Here is a 21,869-nt window from a genome sequence, read left to right as displayed (position 1 = left end):
TTTAAAAGAGCTGATTTTAACAAACTCAGAGAGAGCCTAAGCAAAATTTCATGCATAAAAATCCTAAAGGGAAAACAATGCAAAAAGCATGGGAAACACTGAAAAATACAATCATAAAAGCCCACTCCAACACAATACCATTGAAAAAGAAAAACAAGAAATCCAAGAAGAAACCATAATGGTTGCACAAAGATCTCTTTGATAAACTGAAAGACAGAAAGAATAAATACAAAAAATGGAAAGAGGGACACATAACTAAGGCAGAATATCAGCAGATAGCCCAATCTGCAAAGATGAAGTTAAAAAAGCAAAGGCTCATAATTAACAAAGACTTGCAACAAAAGTCAAAGATAATAAAAAAATGTTTCTTTAACATATAAATAACAAAAAAAGTCAAGGAAACAGTCAGTCCACTAAAAAGAGAAGATGGCAAGGAAGTAACATGCAGTAGAGAGAAAGCAGATTTGCTTAACTCAGACTTTGCATCAGTCTTCATGCAAAAAGGGGTCAGGGGTCTTTATACTTGGCCCTTTTATGACTTGTGAACTTCAACTCCCAGAATTCCTTAACCAGGCACACTGGCTGAGGAATTCTGGGAGTTGAAGTCAACAAGTCATAAAAGGGCCAAGTTTGAAAACCCCTGCTATAGGCCAACCTACCAAAAACATAAATGTAAAAGATGAACTAGAAATTAAAATTAAAATAAGCAAAAAAATGGTAAGAGAACACCTGTCTGAACTTGATGGATATAAATCAATGGGACCTGATGGCTTACATCCCAGAGTTCTGAGGGAGCTGGCAAACGTTATCTCAGAACCATATCTTTCAATAATCTTGGAAAACAGCTGATGTGGTTCCCATCTTCAAAAAATGAAGAAAAAACAACAACAACCAGGAAACTACAGACCAATCAACCTGACATCAATACATGGGAAGATACTGGAAAAAATACTGGAGGCTAAAACATATGAAGAATGGTTGCAGGATTTGGGAATGACCAGTCTAGAGAAAAAAAGGACTAGGGGGATGAGGGGGTCAATTTATTTTCGAAAGCACCAGAAGGTAAGACAAGAAACAATGGATGGAAACTAATCAAGGAGAGAAGCAACCTGGAATTAAGAAGAAACTTCCTCACAGTGAGGACAATTAACCTTCAGTTTACCTTCAGACGTTGTGGGTTCTTCATCACTGGAGGTTTTAAAGAAGAGAGTGGACAACCGCTTGTCTGAAATGATATAGGGACTCCTGCTTGAGCAGGGGGCTGGACTAGAAGACCTCCAAGGTCTCTTCCAGCTCTATTCTGATTGATTAATACACCACTGATTTTTATTAGCATATTTAACTCTTCAGAAAGTATTTTTGAGAAACCTTCAAGCTATGTATGTTATTGTTTTGTTATTAAAACTGCATTTCAAATTGAAGGAGTTTGTTTTTCCCAAAGCAAAAGTTAAAGGTAAAGGTTCCCCCGCACATGCGTGCTAGTCGTTTCCGACTCTAGGGGCCGGTGCTCATCTCTGTTTCAAAGCTGAAGAGCCAGCACTTGTCCGAGGACGTCTCCGTGGTCATGTGGCCGGCATGACTTAGATGCCAAAGGCGCACGGAATGCTGTTACCTTCCCACCATAGTGGTCTCTATTTTTCTACTTGCATTTTTACGTGCTTTCGAACTGCTAGGTTGGCAGAAGCTGGGACGAGTAACAGGTGCTCACTCTGTTATGTGGCACTCGGGATTTGACCCGCCAAACTGCAAAAGTTAGTGGAAGTTTAAAACAGCTTGGATCCAGCCCTGTATTAACCATTAAGCAAAATAAACACATGCTTAGGACACCAAAGGGAGGGGGCACCCCATTTTCTTCCCCTAGCTTTTATGCCCTTATTTTGATTTATAATCATTGGGAGACTAATGAAAAATAGTTTTCAAGAAACTTTTTTAAAAGGCATTTTCTCCTTACTGCCATTTTATTTATTTATCATATTTAAGAACTGCCTATCTCCCTTACAGAAAGACTCTGGGCAGTGTGCAATAAAATATCAAAGCATAAAAACAGTATATAAAATTTAAATGAGGCAAAGAATGTTAAAAATTTATTAAATGACGGGGTGGGGATTTGTAGGGTGCTAAGCAGCTCCACCCCAATACTATTTTGCATGCCCCAAGTAAGGCTGCAGAGCAATGTTTTTATGCTTTTAGGGAAGACTAAGGCAGTGGTGGCCTGTGTCACTTCCAGGGGGAGTATGTTCTATAGGGCAGGGACAATGGCAGAAAAGGCTCTCTTTCTTTGGCTGATGGGGTCCACAACATATGTTCCTTGGTGGGTTGTGCTGATGTAACAGAATGAAGACAGTTCCATAGGTTGGGTGTAGAAGTTACAGGCACCAGGCTAGAAACTGGAAGACTATGACTTCTAACAGGGTGACCTTGGGCCAGTCACTCTCTCTCAACCCTAGAAAGTAGACAATGGTAAACCACTTCTGAAATCTTGCCAAGAAAACTGCTTATCCAAGCCACCAGGTCTTGGTTATACCATTTGGGGTGAGTTTGACCCTGTCTCTTTGGATGATGTGGACAGGATTATGTGTGGACTGAGCACTACAACTTGTTTATTGGACCTATGTCCCTCCTGGCTGGTTTTGGCCACCGGGGAGGTGACAGGGGGCTGGCTCCAGGCAGTTGTCAATGCTTCATTGATAGAGGGTGTCTTCCCCTCTGCCTTAAAAGAGGCTTCTCAAGAAGCCTGCCCTGGACCCAGCCTCGCTGAATAATTATCATCCTGTCTCCAACCTTTGCTTTGTAGCAAAGGTTGTTGAGAGTATTGTGGCGCATCAGCTCCCGCAATTCCTGGATGAAGCGGACTATCTGGACCCATACCAGTCTGGTTTCAGGCCCGGTTACAGCACAGAAATGGCATTGGTCGCACTGGTAGATGATCTCTGGCGGGCCCGGGACAGGGGTTGCTCCTCTGTCCTGGTCCTACTTGACCTCTCAGTGGCTTTTGATACCATCGACCATAATATCCTGCTGTGATGGCTCGAGGGGTTGGGAGTGGGAGGTACTGTTTTATGGTGGTTCTCCTCCTACCTCTTGGGCCATTCACAGTTCGTATTGGCAGGGGAGCAGAGATCTACCCCGAGGCCCCTTTCTTGCGGGGTACCTCAGGGGTCGGTTCTCTCCCCCCTCCTGTTTAACATCTATATGAAGCCACTGGGTGAGATCATCCGTGGCTTTGGGGTGAGGTATCACCAATATGCAGATGATACCCAGTTGTTCATCTCCATCCCAAGCCAACCCAGTGATGCCCTTGATTGTGATGTCCCAGTGCCTGGAGGTGGTGCGGGTCTGGGAAGGAAGAGACTCAGGCTGAACCCCTCCAAGACCGAGTGGCTGCGGATACCAGCATATCGTATTGTCCAACATGTTCCATCTCTTCTGATGGGGAGAGGTACTACCCCCCTCAGAAAGGGCCCGCAACTTGGGTGTCCTCCTGGATTCACGGCTTAACTTGGAAGACCATTTAACCACTGTGACCAGGGGGGCCTTTGCACAGGTTCGCCTGGTGTGCCAGTTGCACCCCTTTTTGGACTGAGATGCCCTATGCACGATCGCCCATGCCCTTGTCACTTCTCGCCTGGATTACTGTAATGCTTTCTACATGGGGCTGCCCTTGAAGTGCACCCGGAGGCTTCAGCTGGTGCAAAATGCGGCCACGCAGGTGCTTATGGGAGGATCTCGATACTCCCATATTACACCACTCCTGTGCGAGCTGCATTGGCTTCCGGTTGCCCTCTGGGTGCGATTCAAGTAATTACCTTTAAAGCCCTACATGGCTTAGGCCTGGGGTACTTGCGAGACCACCTGCTGCCATTGTCAACCTCCCTTCGCCCGGTTCGCTCCTACAGAGTCGGCCTCCTCAGGGTTCCGTCAGCTAGACAATGCCAGCTGGCAACCCCCAGGGGGACAGCCTTCTCTGTGGGCACGCTGACCCTCTGGAATGAATTGCCTCCAGAGCTGCGGATGGCCCCTGACCTTCAGTCCTTCTGCCGTGACCTGAAGACATGGATATTCCAACAAGCGGGCCTGGACTGACTATGGTTTCAAATTAGACTTTTATTGGGTTAAATTGTCATTTATTTATTACATCCATTGTTTAATTCTTTTTTAAATTTTGTATTTTATGTTTTTTAATTTTTTATTGTTGTGAGCCGCCCTGAGTCCTTGGGGAGAAGTGCGGCATATAAATTTAATAAATCTCAATCTCAATCTTTCCTTTGTATTAATCTCTGAGGATTTTTCAGGTGCAAGAAACTGAGAAGGACACGAATTACTTCTGAGTAGTTTTTTTAATTGTTGCTCACCTATAGACAAGAAACTTGCCAGACTAAATCACAAATCTGCATAAATATTAGATATACCCTGTGAAAAGTTAGGGGAGTGTCCACACTGGCTCTCTCCTGCATACCAAATTTTCACTATTGAGCTGTCTCTTTGCTCCTTGGGAAAGACCCTCTCCCTCTTGCAAGTCTGTACTACATTCCACCACAGGATTACAAGCCAATGTGACTGGAGTCTGAGGCTAAAGCAAGCAACAGGAAGGGTCAGAACTAAAAGTAGATTTAACCTCCTTTTTTCTGATACTTCTTTCTCTCTGTTGTTCTTTTTCTCTACCTGAAAAGCTCTTCTCTTCTCTCCCAAATAGCCAGGAAAGGAACCCATAGATGTTATCAGAAGTCTGAGTTAACCACCTTACAAACCCATTTCTGTTGCAGACTATTGTAGATTGCACTGACATCGTTTGTTGGGGAGGGCTAGCATCTACCCAAACACCAACTATTGCAACTAAAAAAGTAATAGCAAGATGTCACAACTGGGTCCAGGTCTCTCCATCTTTAGTTCTGAATGATTTTGTCCCTCCCAGATAAAACTGATGCATAAACTGAAAATCTACCTGTAGCATGAGAGTTATGGGGCTATCAGAGTACACCTCTGTTACCAAAGCTGCACAGATTATTAGGAAGCTTCTGTGCACAATTGAAGATGCTGGTTATATATGGCAAATAGCACATGCTCTAATTATTTGTGCAACCATCTTGTCTCATGCTGTTATTGCCCATTCTGTAGGATAGTACAGAGATCTGGCTCCCAACCATTAAGCAATGTCATTCAATGGCAGTATTTTCTTATCTTCCCAGCACCCCAAGATTCAAATGGCCCTAACTCTGGTTCCATATACATGAGCCTTGAACAGCTCAGTCTTTCTCCAGGGCTCAGACTAGATTGGGATGTCTACAGGGAGTTTTACAGGGGTTTTTAGTGAATATTTTTTCCCCACTGTAATAGTTATCTTTTTTGTTTGTTGTTTGCACCTTTGATTTCAATTTCTATATATTATCCAGAATCATCAAGAAGTTTGCCATTCTTAGAAATACAAATAAAATATCAGGACACGAGAGAGGATAAAGCTGGAGTCAGCAGCCTACAAGTCCAAGGGCACAATGTTCTTTCTGGGATTACCCAGAATGCCTCTCACCATGACTGCTGGATACTGACATCACAACTTTCTCCCATCTTTAACCAGGGAACAGATGACAATTGTCTTAAAAGCCTCAAATAGGCATAGAAGACTTCACCGGGCTCTATAAGGTCCTACTACTCTGGAGCTCTCAGACCCTCAAAACCCTGATGTTTCAAAAGTCCACCTAAGATAGAGCCACACATCTCTCCAAACATCTTTCAGCATGCTATTAGGGGTCATTTTGCTAGCAATGGGTATTACCGTGGATGTCTCCTGTGTACATATTTCCTTCTGTAGAGGGGCTGCTGAACATTCAGGAATAGATTTCACCCCCTTCCTTTTGGCTTTTTCTATCTGAATGTTTGTAAAATAGTTGACAGCCGCAAATTCAATCAATGCAGAGAATACAAAGGCAAAGCATACAGCTATGAACCAATCCATGGCTGTGGCATAGGAAACTTTAGGCAAGGAATGCCTGGCACTGATGCTCAGAGTTGTCATGGTCAGCACAGTGGTTATTCCTTGGAAAGAAAAGAAATATAATAAATGTAATTGGTATCTTTATGGAATAAGAAAAAAAAACCCAAAGCGTAACTTACCCTCAATTGTAAGGAAAAACTGAATACAAAGTGTGTTGGTTCATGTTGTGAACTAACATGAACTATGCAGTTGTGCGTGCTCCATCACTGGAGATTTTTAAGAAGAGATTGAACAGCCATTGTCCAGAATGGCATAAGGTCTCCTGCTTGCACAGAGTGTTGGACTAGAAGATCTCCAAGGTCCCTTCCAATTCTGTTATTCTGAATGTTATCTTCCATGAAGAGAGTCAAATGCTTTGATGCCTTTGAACAGGGCAAATAGCAATACAAACTTGATCTTGGCTGATCTTGGAAAAGCTAAGTAGGGTCAGAGCTACGTGGCTGGGAAACTCCCATGGTTTCCCAGGACTGTAGGATATACTGGAAAATTTAAGAAGTAAAAAAAAAATTCTTATAGAAGGCACTTCTGTACTGCTCGAAAGAAAACAGATGGATTTGTTCATGAAGTCATCAAGAAATGAGCCCAACTTAAAGGAGACTTCACTAACTTTTTTTATTAAAGAAGCAAACCTACATCTGAAGGTTTTATTTAAAAAGCATCAAAGCCAATTAATTCCCCATTATAATTGGGTGAAGACAATAAAATACTGGTGTCTCAGGTTATATAGTAATACTTTTAGAGTTCCCAGGGAAAAATACCAGTGATTTTAATAGAATCTACAGTACACCCTCTATGAGTCCTATGTTTTTACATATCAGGATGTAGTAAAAATCATCTGCTCCTTAGCAGTTCTTAAAAGTAGGTAAATACAACCTCAGTGTCAATGCTTCTAACATCGGATGTTCTTACTTTGACAATATATGAAGATGCTGCCATTTTCTTTATAACCTGTGTGTTACTTTTAGAATTAGAATTAGATGATGCTGGGGGGAGGAAGAATGTGTATGGGGATTAGTTAGATATAATAATACAGCAGCAGAACATTTTCAAGGCTGTTTGAAATAAGAGATGATAAGAAATGGGATTTGGAGGAAGGGGAAAAATCTGCCTTCAAACTAATTGGAGAATGTGATTTATGACTGTTAATTGGAGGAGTGAACTGTGCTTTAATTCTATATGCTTGGGGGAGGAGGATTCAGATTTTGACTTTACCATCTACTTGTGCTGATGTTATGCAACTTGATTAAAGATTCTTTAAGGTAAACAATACCTTGAAGTTCTTTAGAGAGTTCATCTGTCAGAACCTTGACATCAAGCCAAAATCCACAAACTTTTCTAATTACCTAGGGGTCCCGAACCCTGGTCACTGTCCCCAGAACTTGGTGGGCAGACTGACAAAGATTCAGGGAAGATTTCATCATGGAGGAGGGGAAATCGCCTGAAGCCAGCAGCTGCCACCACAGGGGGGGAAGTGACAGCGAACGAACTGGTGGGGAAGGAGCTTTTATAGGCCTCCCAGTTGGGAGCAAAACTAAAGCAGCTAGGAGAATTGATCTAGTCGTCAGAGTGGGATAAGCCCAGCAAAGACTCCAGATGCCTCAAATCAGCCTTGACACCCCCAAGGGCTTCAAAGGCAGAAGAGGTGGAGCTGCGACAAAGGGATCCCCAAATATCACATTCCCCAGACCAGTGTGGAGCTGCCAGGCCATCTACCTCTAACAATTCAGGTGAGTGGAGATATTTGTCTGCAGTCTGTAGTCAGTCAACAGACTATTTGGCAGAAAGATTTGAAGAGTTAAAAGTGAGGGGTGGAGAACAACTCTTGCAGAGAGAGGCCCCCAGCCCCTCCTTTGCAGATCAGACAGCCTCCCAGCCCCTGGAGTCCCCTGCTAGGGCCTCCAGTCCCACAGAGAGAGAGAACCCCAGCCTGGGCCCCCCGCAGCAGTGCAGAATTTGGAAACCACCACAGATGGAAGGCCAAAAACCTCTGAGCTTGCATCAGTTAATAGAGGCCCTACAACAGCTTGGGGTAGTGCAGAAACCAGGAGAGCAGCAGTTTGAAGGTTGGTCGCTGCCCCCAAGCACTCAGCAACCACTGAGGAGCCTGCAAATGAGGGAGGTTCAGCAACAATCCCCTCCGAGGCCACAGGAAGTCCAACAGCAATTGAAGTTAACAAGATCTTTGGCAGACCAGCAGCAGAGGGTGCCATAACTCTCCCGCAAGCCAACAGCAGAGAAGACAACAGCAACTGCCACCCATCCAGCAACCATTAAGGAACTTACAGCAGCAGAGGGCACCACAGATCCACACTGGCCAACAGCAGGGAAGGCAACAGCAGCCCCCACCCAGGCAGCAACCTTTAGGAGACCTCCAGCAACTTGAGAGGCCAGTTCTGCCAGTATTTCAACCACAGAAAGGGGGGCGGCTGCAGCCCCTGAAGATACAACCCCTGGGAATAAGACAGCAGCCAGGATGGGGCCAGCAAGAACTGGGAGTGCAACAGCCACAGTGGGGATCCCAGCAGCCAATGATCGCTCCACCTTTCAAAGGAACCTTCAATGGGGACCCAGAGAAGCTGATTTTTTCCCTCAAACAAACTGGGCCTATCCCAACCCGGACCCAGGCATGTTGGACGATGTGATTGCATCCAACTTAGAGGGAGAGGCATCAGAATTGTAGCCCCCAAAGACTCGCAAACAGCTCCAGACCTTCTTAGGTTTTGCCAACTTCTACTGTCAATTCACCCCCTCCTTTGCTGAGATTGCCCTACCCCTTACATACTTAAAACAGGCAAAAGAGGAAGGAAACCACAACTGGACCAACCACTATGAGCTGTCAAACAGCTTTTGAGAATTTAAAAAGACTATTTGCTGCTGAACTGGTCCTAAAGCACCCCTGTCCAGGGGAGCCCTTTGTAATTCAAGCCAATGCCAGCGACATGGCAGTCGGAGCCGTATTACTGCAAAAGAATAAAAATGGGATTCTGCAACCCTGTGCCTACACCTTTAAAAAAAATGCCGAAAGTGAGAGGAGATGGGCAATATGGGAGAAGGAGACCTTCACAATTTGGTGTGGGCTGTTAACCTAGCGACACTATTTAGAAGGAAGCAAGGTGCCTTTTGAGGTATGAACAGATCACAAAAATCTAGAAGCACTGAAAAAGCCCCACAAATTGTCCCCAAAACAAGTACAGTGGGCACAGTATCTTAACCATTTCAACTTTACTCTAAAGTACATACCGGGAGGGAAAAACTTCCTAGCTGATGCACTATCGAGATTGCCCCAGTACAAGAGTGAAGAGGTTAACGAGGCAATTATGTCTAGTCCACAAACTGCTACTCAACTCACACCTTGCAGAACCCCTAATCCTGATGACCCTGGAGAAAAGAAAAGAAAACAAGAACTCCTCAGCGATCAATGGTTCAAAGACAATAAACCTCCCTAACATGTAGGGATGGTTTGGCTTACAAGGGGGGGGGACTGTATTTGCCCAAATCCCTCTATCTTAAGGCTCTCAAACACAGCCATGACATAAAACAGGCTGGACACTTTGGATATCAAAAAACTATACATCTCATTTGCTGGTAATTTTGGTGGCTGCAGCTAAAACGGGACGTGGAAAACTATGTCAGGAGTTGTGCTATATGTGCCACCATGAAAAGAATCCCAGGGAAACCCCTGGATTACTGCAGCTGGTGGCACACCCTTCTCAACCATGGGAAGAAATAGCTACAGACTTTATAGTAGACCTACCTGAAAGTAGAGGAAATACTGTCATCTGGACGGTAATAGACCTGTTCTCAAAGCAGGCTCATTTCATCGCCTGCAAAGGACTCCCATCAGCCCAACAACTGACTAAATTGTTCCTGAAACATATCTACCAGCTGTATGGTGCCCCTAAGTGAATAATTTTGGACAGGGGAGTGCAGTTCACAGCGAAGTTCTAGAGAAGCTTTATTAAATTAATTGGATCATCTCAAGGTCTATCATCTGCAGAATCTGCTAACAAGATGGTGGAGCAATATCTCAGATGTTACATTTCATATCAACAAACAAATTGGACAGACCTCCTCCCTTTTGCAGAGGTGGCTTACAATAATTCTGTTCACAGCAGCCCTGGCTACATGCCTTTCAGGGTAGCCACAGAAAAAGAATTCAGCCTAATACTTGAATACCCTCAGTTGTCCTCCACTTTCCAGACACTTGATCAATGTGTGAAGGGGTGGGAAGAAGTCTGGAGAAACATGAAGACTGCTTTAAAAAAGACCTCCAAGATCTATAAAAAGCATGCTGATAAAAAGAGGGCTCCCCAAAGAACATTCCAAGTTGGGGAAAAGGTTTAACTGTCGACTACATATTTACGCCTCAAATTACCCAGTAAAAAATTTGGACTTAAATTCTTGGGGCCTTTCCCCATCATGAGAATTATCAACCCGGTCACAGTAGAATTGAAACTCCCTAGACATTTAGGAAGAATTCACCTGGTCTTCCATTGCAGCTTACTGAAACTTTTCAGGGCTCCACTCTAAGACCTCCTCCTAAAAAGGCACCCAGGCCTCTCATAGTAGCAGGTCAGACTCACTATGAATCGTATTCTTGACTCTAGAATCTTTAAGGGGAAATTGCAGTACTTAGTACAATGGAAGGGATACTCATTGTCTGAAGCCACTTGGGTGAAATCTAGCGATGTGAAAGCTGATAGACTCATCAAGAGTTTTTATGAGAGACACCCCAACAAATGGAGAGATAATCCCTAACATATGCTTTTGTTTACATTACAGGATCCATCTTTTTGTAAGGGGGAGTGGATGTCAATGCTGCTAACATTGGATGTTCTTGCTTTGACAAAATATGAAGATACAGCCATTTTCTCTATAACCTGTGTGTTACTTTTAGAGTTAGAATTAGATGGTTCTGTGGGGAGGAAGAATGTGTATGGGGATTAGTTAGACATAATGATAAAGCAGCAGAACATTTTTCAAGGCTGTTTGAAATAAGAGATGATAAGAAATGGGGGTTTGGAGGAAGGGGAAAAGATCTGCCTTCAAACTAATTGGACAATGTGATTTATGACTGTTAATTGGAGGAGGGAACTGTGCTTTAATTCTATATGCTTGGGGGAGGAGAATTCAGATTTCAGCTTTACCATGTATGTGCCAATGCTATGCAAATTGATTAAAGATTCTTTAAGGTAAACAATGCCTCGAAGTTCTTTAGAGAGTTCATCTGTTGGAACCCTAACACTCAGATGAACAATACATCATATTATATATCATGTCGTCATTTATTTTACAAAAAGATAGCCAAAATGAAGAAGCCATTTGTGAAAAACCAAGTGCACCTTATGATTCAATAGCTTGTAGAACCACCTTTAGCAGCAATAACTTGAAATAATCATTTTCTGCATGAAATTATCAGTCTCTCACATTGTTGTGAAGGAGTTTTGGCCCACTCTTCTTTACAACATTGCTTTAATTCATTGAGGCTTGTGAGCATTTTTATGTAAAGCTCTGTTGAGGTCCTGCCACAGCATTTCAATTGGGTTGAGGTCTGGACTTTGACTGAGCCATTGCAACATTCTTTTTTTTTAGCCATTCTGTTGTAGATTTGCTGGTGTGCTTGGGATCACTGTCCTGTTGCATGACCTAATGTTGGCTAAGCTTTAGCTGCAACACAGATGGTCTCACATTTGACTCTAGAATACTTTGTTATGCAGAGGAGTTCGTGGTTAATTCAACAACTGCAAGGTGCCCAGTTTCTGTGGCTGCAAAACAAGCCCAAATCATGAACTGTCCACAACCATGCTTGATGGTTGGTATGAGATGTTTGTGCTGATATGCTGTGTTTGGTTTCCCCAAAATGTGACTCTGTGCATTGTGGCTGTCAGAACCAATATCTTAGGGGTCCCCCTTTACCCCCTCCTAACCCAAACATTTTCTTTTCTCTTTCATCCTAACCCAAAGCCCACTCTCTTCTCTTCCTGGGTTTTGCCATATTCCTGGAGGGAGTGCTTGTGGGTTATTGCCTTGACTTCCTCTATCACTACAATGTAACACTTTGCTGTTTCTGCATATTTCTTCTGTGAACTTTCTCTCCCCTTGTTGTCAGCTAGTAAAGGTGGGGGGAGAAGAAATGAATGCAACTTCCAGCAACTGGTACAAAAAGCTGCCAAAACATCGCTGCAGCCCAGAGGTGACCTGATGTATCTCCTTTTTCCAATAAGGAACTAAACACCTGGGGATTGGCCCATTTGAACTGACCAGATGAACTATGGGGTGGGGCTTTTCTTGGGACCCTTTAACCTATCGATCTGAGTGGGAAATCCTCAGATCCTGTCTATTATGCCTGCTATCATCTTCTCCTAATAAAAGATTCTCTTGGAAGAAACCACCCTGAGTCCTTCGGGAAAGGGCGGTATATAAATCTAAATAATAATAAACTGCTTCCACGAGTTCTACTTTCTTGGGATGAAGTTTTGAAGTGGGTCCTGACAGTGGCTAAACATCTCCACTTTGTTCTCATTTGTCCAAAGGACAGTGTACTAGAAGTCTTGTGATTTGTTCAGATGCAACTTTGCAAACCTAAGCTATGTACCATGCTCTTTTTAAAGACAAGAGGTTGTCTTCTGGAAACCCTTCCCAACAAACCATACTTGTTCAATCTCTTTTTCTAATTGTATTGTCATGAATTTTAACATTTAATATGCTAAAACTGAGGCCTGTAGAGTCTGAGATGTAACTCTTGGATTTTTTGCAATTTCTCTGAGCATTGCATGGTCTTTTTTTTAACTTCAAAAGTTTTATTAGTTTATAATATACAATACAATGAAAATAGAAAACTAAATAGCAGAAAAGGTAGGGAAGGGAAAAGAAGTAGAGAAGTGAGGTAAGGGAGAAAAAAAGAAAAAAAGGCATTGACTTCCAACTTCCTTTGGTGCAGTAAAGTAGAATATCAACATCAAACCTCAACTTTTTACTTTTACAAAATAATTTAAACTAGCCATTTCGATAACATCAAGTCTATCTAACTGGTAATATCCAAAATCAAAAAATCATTTTTTTTCCACCTCAAGCACAAAGTCTAGAAGCAGTTTCCATGTAACAATAAAAGTATTTGTATTCTTTTCTTTAACCAATACAGTCAGTTTAGCCATCTCTGCTAGCTCCATCAGTTTTTGCAACCATTCCTCCATTATGGGAATTGATGTAGTCTTCCATTTCTGAGCGTAGAGTAATCTTGCTGCTGTCAACATATATAACATCAAAGTTCCATTTTTTTCCAGGTCCTTGTTCTTTAGCCCCAAGAGAAAAATCTCTGGTTTTCTTTCTATATTCACTTTAAGAATTTTCTATTAACATATGAATCCTACTCCAATAATTTTCTTGCTTTATCACATGTCCACCATAAATGGTAAAAAGACCCCAGCATTGCATGGTCTGATCTTGGAGTGATTTTGCTTGGACGCCCACTCCTGGGAAGATAGGCAACTGACTTGAATGTTTTCCACTTGTGAATAATCTTCCTCACTGTAGAGTTATGGAATTTAAATTGTTAGGAAATGGCCATAGAACCCTTTCCAAATTGATGGGCAGCAATAATTGCTTTTATATGATCAGTGCTGATGTTGTTCTTCATTGGCATTGTGTTAGGCTCTAGGAAAACTTGGTGCAGCCATCTCAGCACATCCAGTTTTGTATGGCCAGCTAGTCATTGCCAAATCACCTCTGCCAACTCACTGCCACCAAGTCATCACAGGACAACTCAACAAGGCCAATTCGCTGTAGAGATATCTTGCTGCAAGCAGTGGGAGAGAGAGTTGTGTGAGCGAGCAAGTGGATGGGCAGACCACAAAGCAGTAGCAGTGGTCAGGGGCTTTCCATTTTAACACACCGCACTGCCACTGCCAGTGTGGACTATTTGGCAGTGGTGGTGTTTGGGTCATTGGTGGTGGAGGTGGATGGGGCAGGCAGAAGAGAGGTGGCAGAGGCTGGCATGTCCCATTTTCACACCCTCTGCCACCACCACGATGAGTTTGCTTGCCCTGTTCAGTACTGCTGTAGTGGTGTGAAAATGGGACACCATGCTCTCTGCTGCCTCCCCGCCACCCGCCCTACCCACCACCATCACCAAGCAGCCTGAACACTACAGCTGCCAAATGGCAGCAGTGGCAGGAGAAAGACTGTGAAAATGGGAAGCTCCCAGCTCCCAGCTGCCACTGCCATTGTTCTGTACTCTACCCACCCACTCACCCACCTGGTTCTCCCTCCAGTTGCCTGAGGTGAGTTGACCACACACTAAATTGGCTGTATTGAGTTGTCCTGTGATGACTTGGTGGTGGTGAGTTGGCCATGCTGAGATGGCTGCACCAGGATGGCTGCACCTAGTTGTTCCATTCCAATTGCATTAACACACAATTCAGTGCTAGAGACCAGCAAATTCCTAAAACTTCAGCTTTTATAAAAATAGTTAAACTTGCTGATGATTAATTGATCAAGGGCACTTGATTAGCAGCACCTGGCTGCTACTTAGCCTCTATACCACGGGTCGGCAACCGTGGCTCCAGAGTGCTAGCTTGGCAGACAAGGGACAGTGGGTGGCCTAAAGGGAAAAAGGGAAAATTTACCTATACTGCTGTCTGTGGGAAACTTTATAGAATTTGCTTTACTTCATCTGTATCTATATGATCCATTAGTAAAATTACACTCTTGGTGAAATTATGTCCAAGGAGTTTCTTTTTCTGCATACGTATGCTAATGGGACAGTTGACTCTTGTCTTGTCTTAACATCTTATATTTTATCTTATCTTATATCATGTCTTGTCTTATCACACATCCCAAGATGATCACAATGGCAGCATTCCATCATGAAGAGAAAAAGTTAATAAACTAAGAAGGAATGGAAGGAGGAGAGGAGGAGGAGAGGGAGCAGAAAGATAGTGAGAGAAGGAAGACAGGAGAAGGGGAAAAAGATAAAGGACAACTGAAAACAATATCAAGAGATTACAAACAGCTAGGCAAGAAAGCTAAGGAGTTAGGAGCACAAGTCATATTTTCATCTATACTTCTAACAAAAGATCAACATCCTATCAGGAAACAAAGGATTTTAGAAATGAACCACTGGCTTAAGAGTTGGTGCCACCAAGAGAACATTGGATTCCTAGACATTGTCTGCATTACCTACATGAACGGCTCAACCAAACAAGGAGATAAAGAGTGAAGGGAAGGAAGAAAAACTCAGATACAACTTAGGAGATGTAGGAAACATACCCAGGGTCAGCCATAAAAGGGTAAGATGCCTATACACCAATGCTCAAAGTTTGGGAAACAAATAGGATGAACTTGAAGTACTAATATATGAGAGCAGATATAATATTGTTGCCATTATTAAAACTTGGTGTGATGAAAATCATGACTGGAATGTACTGATAGAAGGATGGTCAACAATTTGTAAGATTTAGTAGATTAAAAATTTTGGGAGAGCCTGTTTAGTTGGGGGTGGGAACTAATATTGTAGTAATCTATTAATCAGTATTCAGCTAGAGAGGATGTTATATGTACATATGATAGGGTTTATTGATGCATATTTTTCTTTAATTGTTTTGTGTTTTTTGTCTTTTTTCTTTTGAATTTTTTTTTGAGTTCTGTTTTTTGTATTTCAATCTTGTTTCAAACAAAATAAAAATATATTTTTCTAAAAAAGGGGGGAAATGGATCCAATAAACTATAGACCTATCAGTCTGACATCAATACCTGGAAAGATTCTGGAAAAGAAAATGAAGCAATGAATCTGCAAACACCCAGAGGCAAACAAAGTCATAGCCAAATGCCAACATGGGTTTGACAAAATCAGAACATGCCAGAAAAATCTTATTGCATTTTTTCATAAAGTGAAAAAATTAGTGGACCAGCAAAATGCTGTGGATATAAGTATACTTGGATTTTGGTGAGGCATTTGACAAAGTAGACCACAACTTATTTTTTGGTAAGCTAGAAAAGTGTGGGATAGACAGGATCACCATCAAATGGATTTGGAACTGGCTAACAAACTGTATAGTCCTTAATGGAACTACATCCACATGGAGAGAAGTAAGCACTGGAATACTGCAAGGCTCTCTTTTAGACCCAATACTCTTCAATATTTTCATAAATGATTTAGATGATGGAAGAGGAAGTTATCAAATTTGCAGATGACACCAAGCTGGCAGGAATAGCCAACACCCCAGAAGATAGGCTTAAGATCCAGATGGATCTTGACAGACTTGAACACTGGGCCCTATCTAACAAAATGAAATTCAATGTAGACAAATGCAAGGTTGTACACAGGCAAGAAAAAGAAATATATCTTATTATGAAGTGTCACTCATTTAAGTCAAGATTATGTTCTTATGGGTGCTGTAATCACAGGAGGTTTTCAAGAAAAGATTGGACAACCGACTTCTGGTTTGTGTTGTGGCCTTGCAACTGAGGGAAAATGGAGTTCTGCTCCCCCATGACTGATTTTACCCTGCCAGGGGGGCCTAAAGGTGTCTAAAGATGCTCTGGATAGGCGATGAAGAAGGAGGGCACTCTCGTCTATCATGGAGAGATGGCAGTCGATCTGTTTGATTCAAGGAAAGTCCTCCAAACCGGCAGGGGAAAAACTGGCTGCATTCCTGGGCCAGTCCAAGCTACTGACAACCGAACAAAGAAAGCGCTAATTAGCAGATCGTAAACAGTGTGCTTGGAACCAGGTGAAGATATCGATCCTTTCTTTACTACTTTGCAACTGGATTTCCTGGAAAAGACAAATTCCCAAGAAGAAAAAAAAAACATGAGAAGGAAGGGGATTGCAGCCACATCCTTCCAGAGAAACAGAAGCAGCATTTTAATTTTTTATGGGGCACAGAAATATATAACATCAATGTGGAATAAAAAGCTATAGCCTTGAAAATTTGAAAACTGAGCAAATTTAAGATTTTCTCTTTGAAAGAATATTGAAGTGAAGTACAAGAAATTAACTTTCTATTTTAAGAGTTGGAAAATGGATATTTAATGACATCTAGTGGTACACTATGGTACAGCACCATAGTGTTATGGCTGAGTGAATTTGGCAGAATGCCCAGAGTTAGATAACTATTGAGCTTCTTTGATGTTTGGTGACTCTTAATTCAACAGAGAGCAGCTGGATACAGAGAAAAACACTTTGGGCTATTTTCAACAGGGTGTGGGGCTATAATTGTTCTGAAACCTGCTGACCTTCCTGGATTACAAATATTGACTGAAGTCTGACTTTTAATTTTAAGAACTATTTGGAGTGAAAGGAAAATTTGATTTTTGGCTACTTTTGTCTGGGAGACACTTACGGACTGTTTTTAAGGGTGGTTGAACATTTTGGATTACAAACATCTGTTGACTGATAATTTTTGAACTCCTGAACAGAAGAACTGTTACAAAATATTACCTTTAGTGGTGGACCTATATTTTGAGACCTACTGGATTATAAAAGCTATAGGTAAAGACTATAACAACTTTATGAGATACTGCTGTATTCCTGTATTGATTTTAAGATTGGTTATGTGAGTTAAGCCAATACTTGGAGAATACAATAGTATATCTGGAAGGACATAACAAAATGGGTGTTTTGTACCTAGCTAAAAGTGGAAAAAAAACATTCCCAATAACTTCCTCTGAAAGCCCCAGCTCAGCATATCAGGGAACTGTAGGAGTGACGCTCCAACAAGAAAAAGGCAATATTTATCAGAAGAAAATGCGGTCTATGCTGCAATCAATTCAAGAGGCAATTTTCTCATATAAAGACTCAAGAAGATATTATGATGAGACTAAAAAGAAGTTTAACAATATAAATGAGCAAGTCTTTAACTTAAACCTAAAACTAGTAAACCCTCAGAAAATGACTATAAAGAAAGAACAAGCAAGTCAGAAAACAGAAGACAAATCAGAGGAAATTGACCCAAAGACGGAGGCTATAAAGGAAGGAAATTACAGACTGGCATATGCAGATAAAAATCTGGAAGACTTAACCATAATACCGGAAATGGAAAAAATATCCTATTTCTTAAAACCTCAAAATATACCTGAGGATAAGGAAGAAGATCTTATTGAATGGACTATAGAATTGTTAGGTGAAATGTTAGAAATCAGAAAACAACAAATGAAAAGAGAAACTGAAAGAGAAGGAAAGTGGGAGTTGTTTAATGAATATAAATGGGTTGAACTCCCCCTCAAAAATATTCTACCCAAATTGTCTTTCCTATTTCAGACAATATCCATAAAAACAGAGGAAGAATCCTTTGGTGACTTAAATACATTGACTTGGAAAGTTATTTAGCAAAAGAAGGAAGACAGAGTTAGACTGAAGAAAATAGAAGATCTGACTTACCAGATGGGACACCATATGAATAAACTGTGTTTGCATATGGCTAAAAGAACATATAACCTTTCGATATAAAAAGATTTTTATAATTAGAAAGATATAATTTATAATTAGGATAGCACACTTCTTTATGATAGGGGAAATATGAAAATACTAGGATGGTTTGTACAAATGGAACTTTTGGTCACCCAAATGTAACTAATATTGAGAAAATTATAATTTATAAAGATACTTTGAATACTGAGGGGAAATTAAAGCTAAATAAGGGCTGGAAAAACAGGATATTGACTTAATAAGGGGACTTTAATTGCAAATACAACTAAGACATGAGTGGGTTAGAAGAGATGTTACAAACTGATACTATTTTTATTATGTATAATGCTAGGAAATTCTGTGTATACTTAACTTTGCAGGTATTAATAGTAAAATTTGTATTTGCTCAATGTTGGGAAATGAGAACGCCATTGGAAGAAGAGAGGATCAAGAAAACACTATACTGTGTAGTATTGGACAGATCAATGTTGAAGAAGTTAATAAGTATTACTGAGTAATAAACGAGCCCAGACAACATGTTGTTTACTAAGCACGTATGATTTGTAATAACAGAAATTAATAGAATTGTTTTTTTAAAAAAAGAAAGAAAAAAAAGGAAGAAAGAAAGAAAGAAAGAAAGAAAGAAAGAAAGAAAGAAAGAAAGAAAGAAAGAAAGAAAGAAGGAAGGAAGGAAGGAAGGAAGGAAGGAAGGAAGGAAGGAAGGAAGGAAGGAAGGAAGGAAGGAAGGAAGGAAGGAAGAAAGAAAGAAAGAAAGAAAGAAAGAAAGAAAGAAAGAAAGAAAGAAAGAAAGAAAGAAAGAAAAGATTGGACAACCATTTGTACAGGATGATATAAGGACTCCTGCTTTGGGCAGGCGATAGGACTAGGAGACCTCCAAGGTCCCTTCCAGCTCTAGGATTCTACAGGAACAGATTAGATGAAACATGGCTCAATAGAAGTAATTGCAAGAGGGGTCTTAGAGTCCTATTAGACAATCACTTAAATATGAGACAGCAGTGTGTTGCAGCATCCAAAAAATCCAATGCAACCCTAGGCTGTGTTAACAGAGGGATAGAATCACGATCACGTGAAATGTTAGTACCGTTTTATAAGGCCTTGGTATTTGCAATACTGCATTCAGTTTTGGTCATCTTTTATTTTATTTATTTATTTATTTATTTCGATTTATATACCGCCTTTTTCCCAAGGGACTCAGGGCGGTTTACAGGGCAAATTAAAACAATACAATATATATACAGATTAAAATAAAATTAAATTAAATAGCCCCAAAATAATTAAAAATTAAAACCTTGACCCAAAAACCCTCAGTCCAGGCCGGCAAGCTCGAATAGCCAGGTTTTTAGGTCCTGGTGAAACGAACGAAGGTCGGGGGCCATCCAGAGTTCCACAGGCAGCTGATTCCAAAGGGCAGGCACACCCACAGAGAACACTCTCCCCCTGGGGGCCGCCAGCTTGCACTCCCTGACGGGCGGCACCCTGAGTAGGCCCTCCCTGTGGGAGCGCACAAGACGATGAGAAGTTGATGCTGGCAGCAGGTGCTCCTGAAGATAATCTGGACCCATGCCATTTAGGGCTTTATAGGTCATCACCAGCACCTTGAATCTCACCCGGAGGGCAACTGGAAGCCAATGCAGCTCGCAAAGAGGCGTTACATGGGAGTATCGGGAAAACCCCATCACAACTCGCGTGGCCGCATTCTGCACCAGCTGAAGCCTCCGAGTGGTGCTCAAGGGCAGCCCCATGTAGAGAGCATTGCAGTAGTCTATCTGGGAGGTCACAAGTGCATGAGTGACTGTATGTAGGACGTCGTGGTCCAGATAGGGCCGCAACTGGTGCACCAGGCAAACCTGGGCAAAAGCCCCCCTGGCCACGGCTCCTATATGATCTTCCAAAATGAGCCGTGAGTCCAGGAGTACACCCAAGTTGCGGGCCCTATCTATGGGGGATAACACCTCACCCCCCATAGATAACGATGGAATAGACTGGTTAATCTGAGATGCCGGTATGCACAGCCACTCAGTCTTGGCGGGATTAAGTCAAAGCCTGTTTTTCCCCATCCAGACCCAGACTGCCTCCCGGCAACGGGACATCACGTCGAGGGCATCACTGGGTTGGTTCGGGGTAGAGAGAAAAAGCATACTGATGATACCCCACCCCAAAACCATGAATGATCTCATGCAGTGGCTTCATATAGATGTTGAACAAGAGGGGAGAGAGGACTGACCCCTGAGGAACTCCACAAATTGGAGGCCTCAGGGCCGACCTCTACCCTCCTGCCAACACCAACTGTGAGAGGCCCAGGAGGTAGGAGGAGAACCACTGTAAAACAGTGCCCCCCACTCCCAACCCCCTGAGACGCTGCAGCAAGATACCATGGTCGATGGTATCGAAAGCCACTGAGAGGTCTAATAGGACTAGGACAGAGGAACAACCCCTGTCCTGAGCCCTCCAGAGATCATTCACCAGTGCGACCAATGCCGTCTCCATGCTGTACCCAGGTCTGAAGCCCGATTGGTACGGGTCCAGGTAATCAGTTTCCTCTGCACTCTTTCCAGAGAAGAGCAACAAAGATTATTAAAGGGCTGGAGGTAGAATATATAAAGAATGGTTGCAGGAATTGAGTATTATCATTCTAGACAAAAGAAGGACTAGGAGTGATATGATAACAATGTTCCAATATTTGAAGGGTTTCCAAAAGAAGAGGGGGTCAGCTTATTTTCCAAAGCACCAGAAGGCTAGACAACAAGCAATGGATGGAAAATAACCAAGGAGAGAAGCAACCTAGAACTAAGGAGAAATTTTGTGACAGTTGGAAATATCAAGCAATGGAACAGCATGCCTTCAGAATATGTGGGTGCTCCATCACTGGAGGTTTTCAGAAGAAACTGGACAGCCATTTGTCTGAAATAGTATAGGGTCTTCTAGTCCAGCCTCTTGCTCAAGCAGGAGAACCTATACAATTTCAGACAAGTGACTGACTCTAGTTTCTTCTTAAAAACTCTCCAGTGATGGAGCACCCATGATTTTTGAAGGCAAGCTGTTCCATTGATTAGTTGTCCTCACTGTTAGGAAGTTTCTCCTTAATTCCAGATTGCTTCTCTCTTTGGTCAGTTTCCAACCATTGTTTCTTGTTCTACCCTCTGGTGCTTTGGAGAATAGTTTGACCCCCTCTTCTTTGTGAGTATACTACTTGCTGAGTATGGTTTTGTCACTGTGTAAGAAATTTTATGGAATAGCCATAGTGACAAACCAGACAATGAGAACTGTTTTTGATTAAGACACAGTATTGACTGTGTAAGGCATGTGATCCAGCCTTGGTCTGGGCGTGTCTTAGTCTTCTGTTTTTGTTTTTGTTGTTGTTGTTGTTTTTCTGATCTCCAAGTTAAAAGTTAGTGATGTTTGCCAGAGCTGAATGAAACTGTATGTATCATGTTTATATGTGTTTTATAGATG

General features: G+C 42.0%; 1 protein-coding gene across 1 annotated transcript in view; it reads right to left on the bottom strand.

Moving 5' to 3' along the window:
- The window catches only part of LOC310642941 (gamma-aminobutyric acid receptor subunit alpha-4-like), a gene marked incomplete at both ends in the record, with an annotated part of 106,289 nt that overhangs the window by 23,265 nt on the left and 61,155 nt on the right, over positions 1-21,869 (bottom strand). The window contains one exon of the mRNA XM_083366931.1: positions 5,771-6,030. Within this exon, the coding sequence (XP_083223057.1) occupies positions 5,771-6,030 (260 nt within the window). The remainder of the gene's footprint in view (positions 1-5,770; positions 6,031-21,869) is intronic.

Source organism: Vipera ursinii, assembly GCF_947247035.1.
Source record: "Vipera ursinii genome assembly, chromosome: 7".
Classification (NCBI taxonomy): Eukaryota; Metazoa; Chordata; class Lepidosauria; order Squamata; family Viperidae; genus Vipera; species Vipera ursinii.
This window is presented reverse-complemented; position numbering and strand designations above follow the sequence as displayed.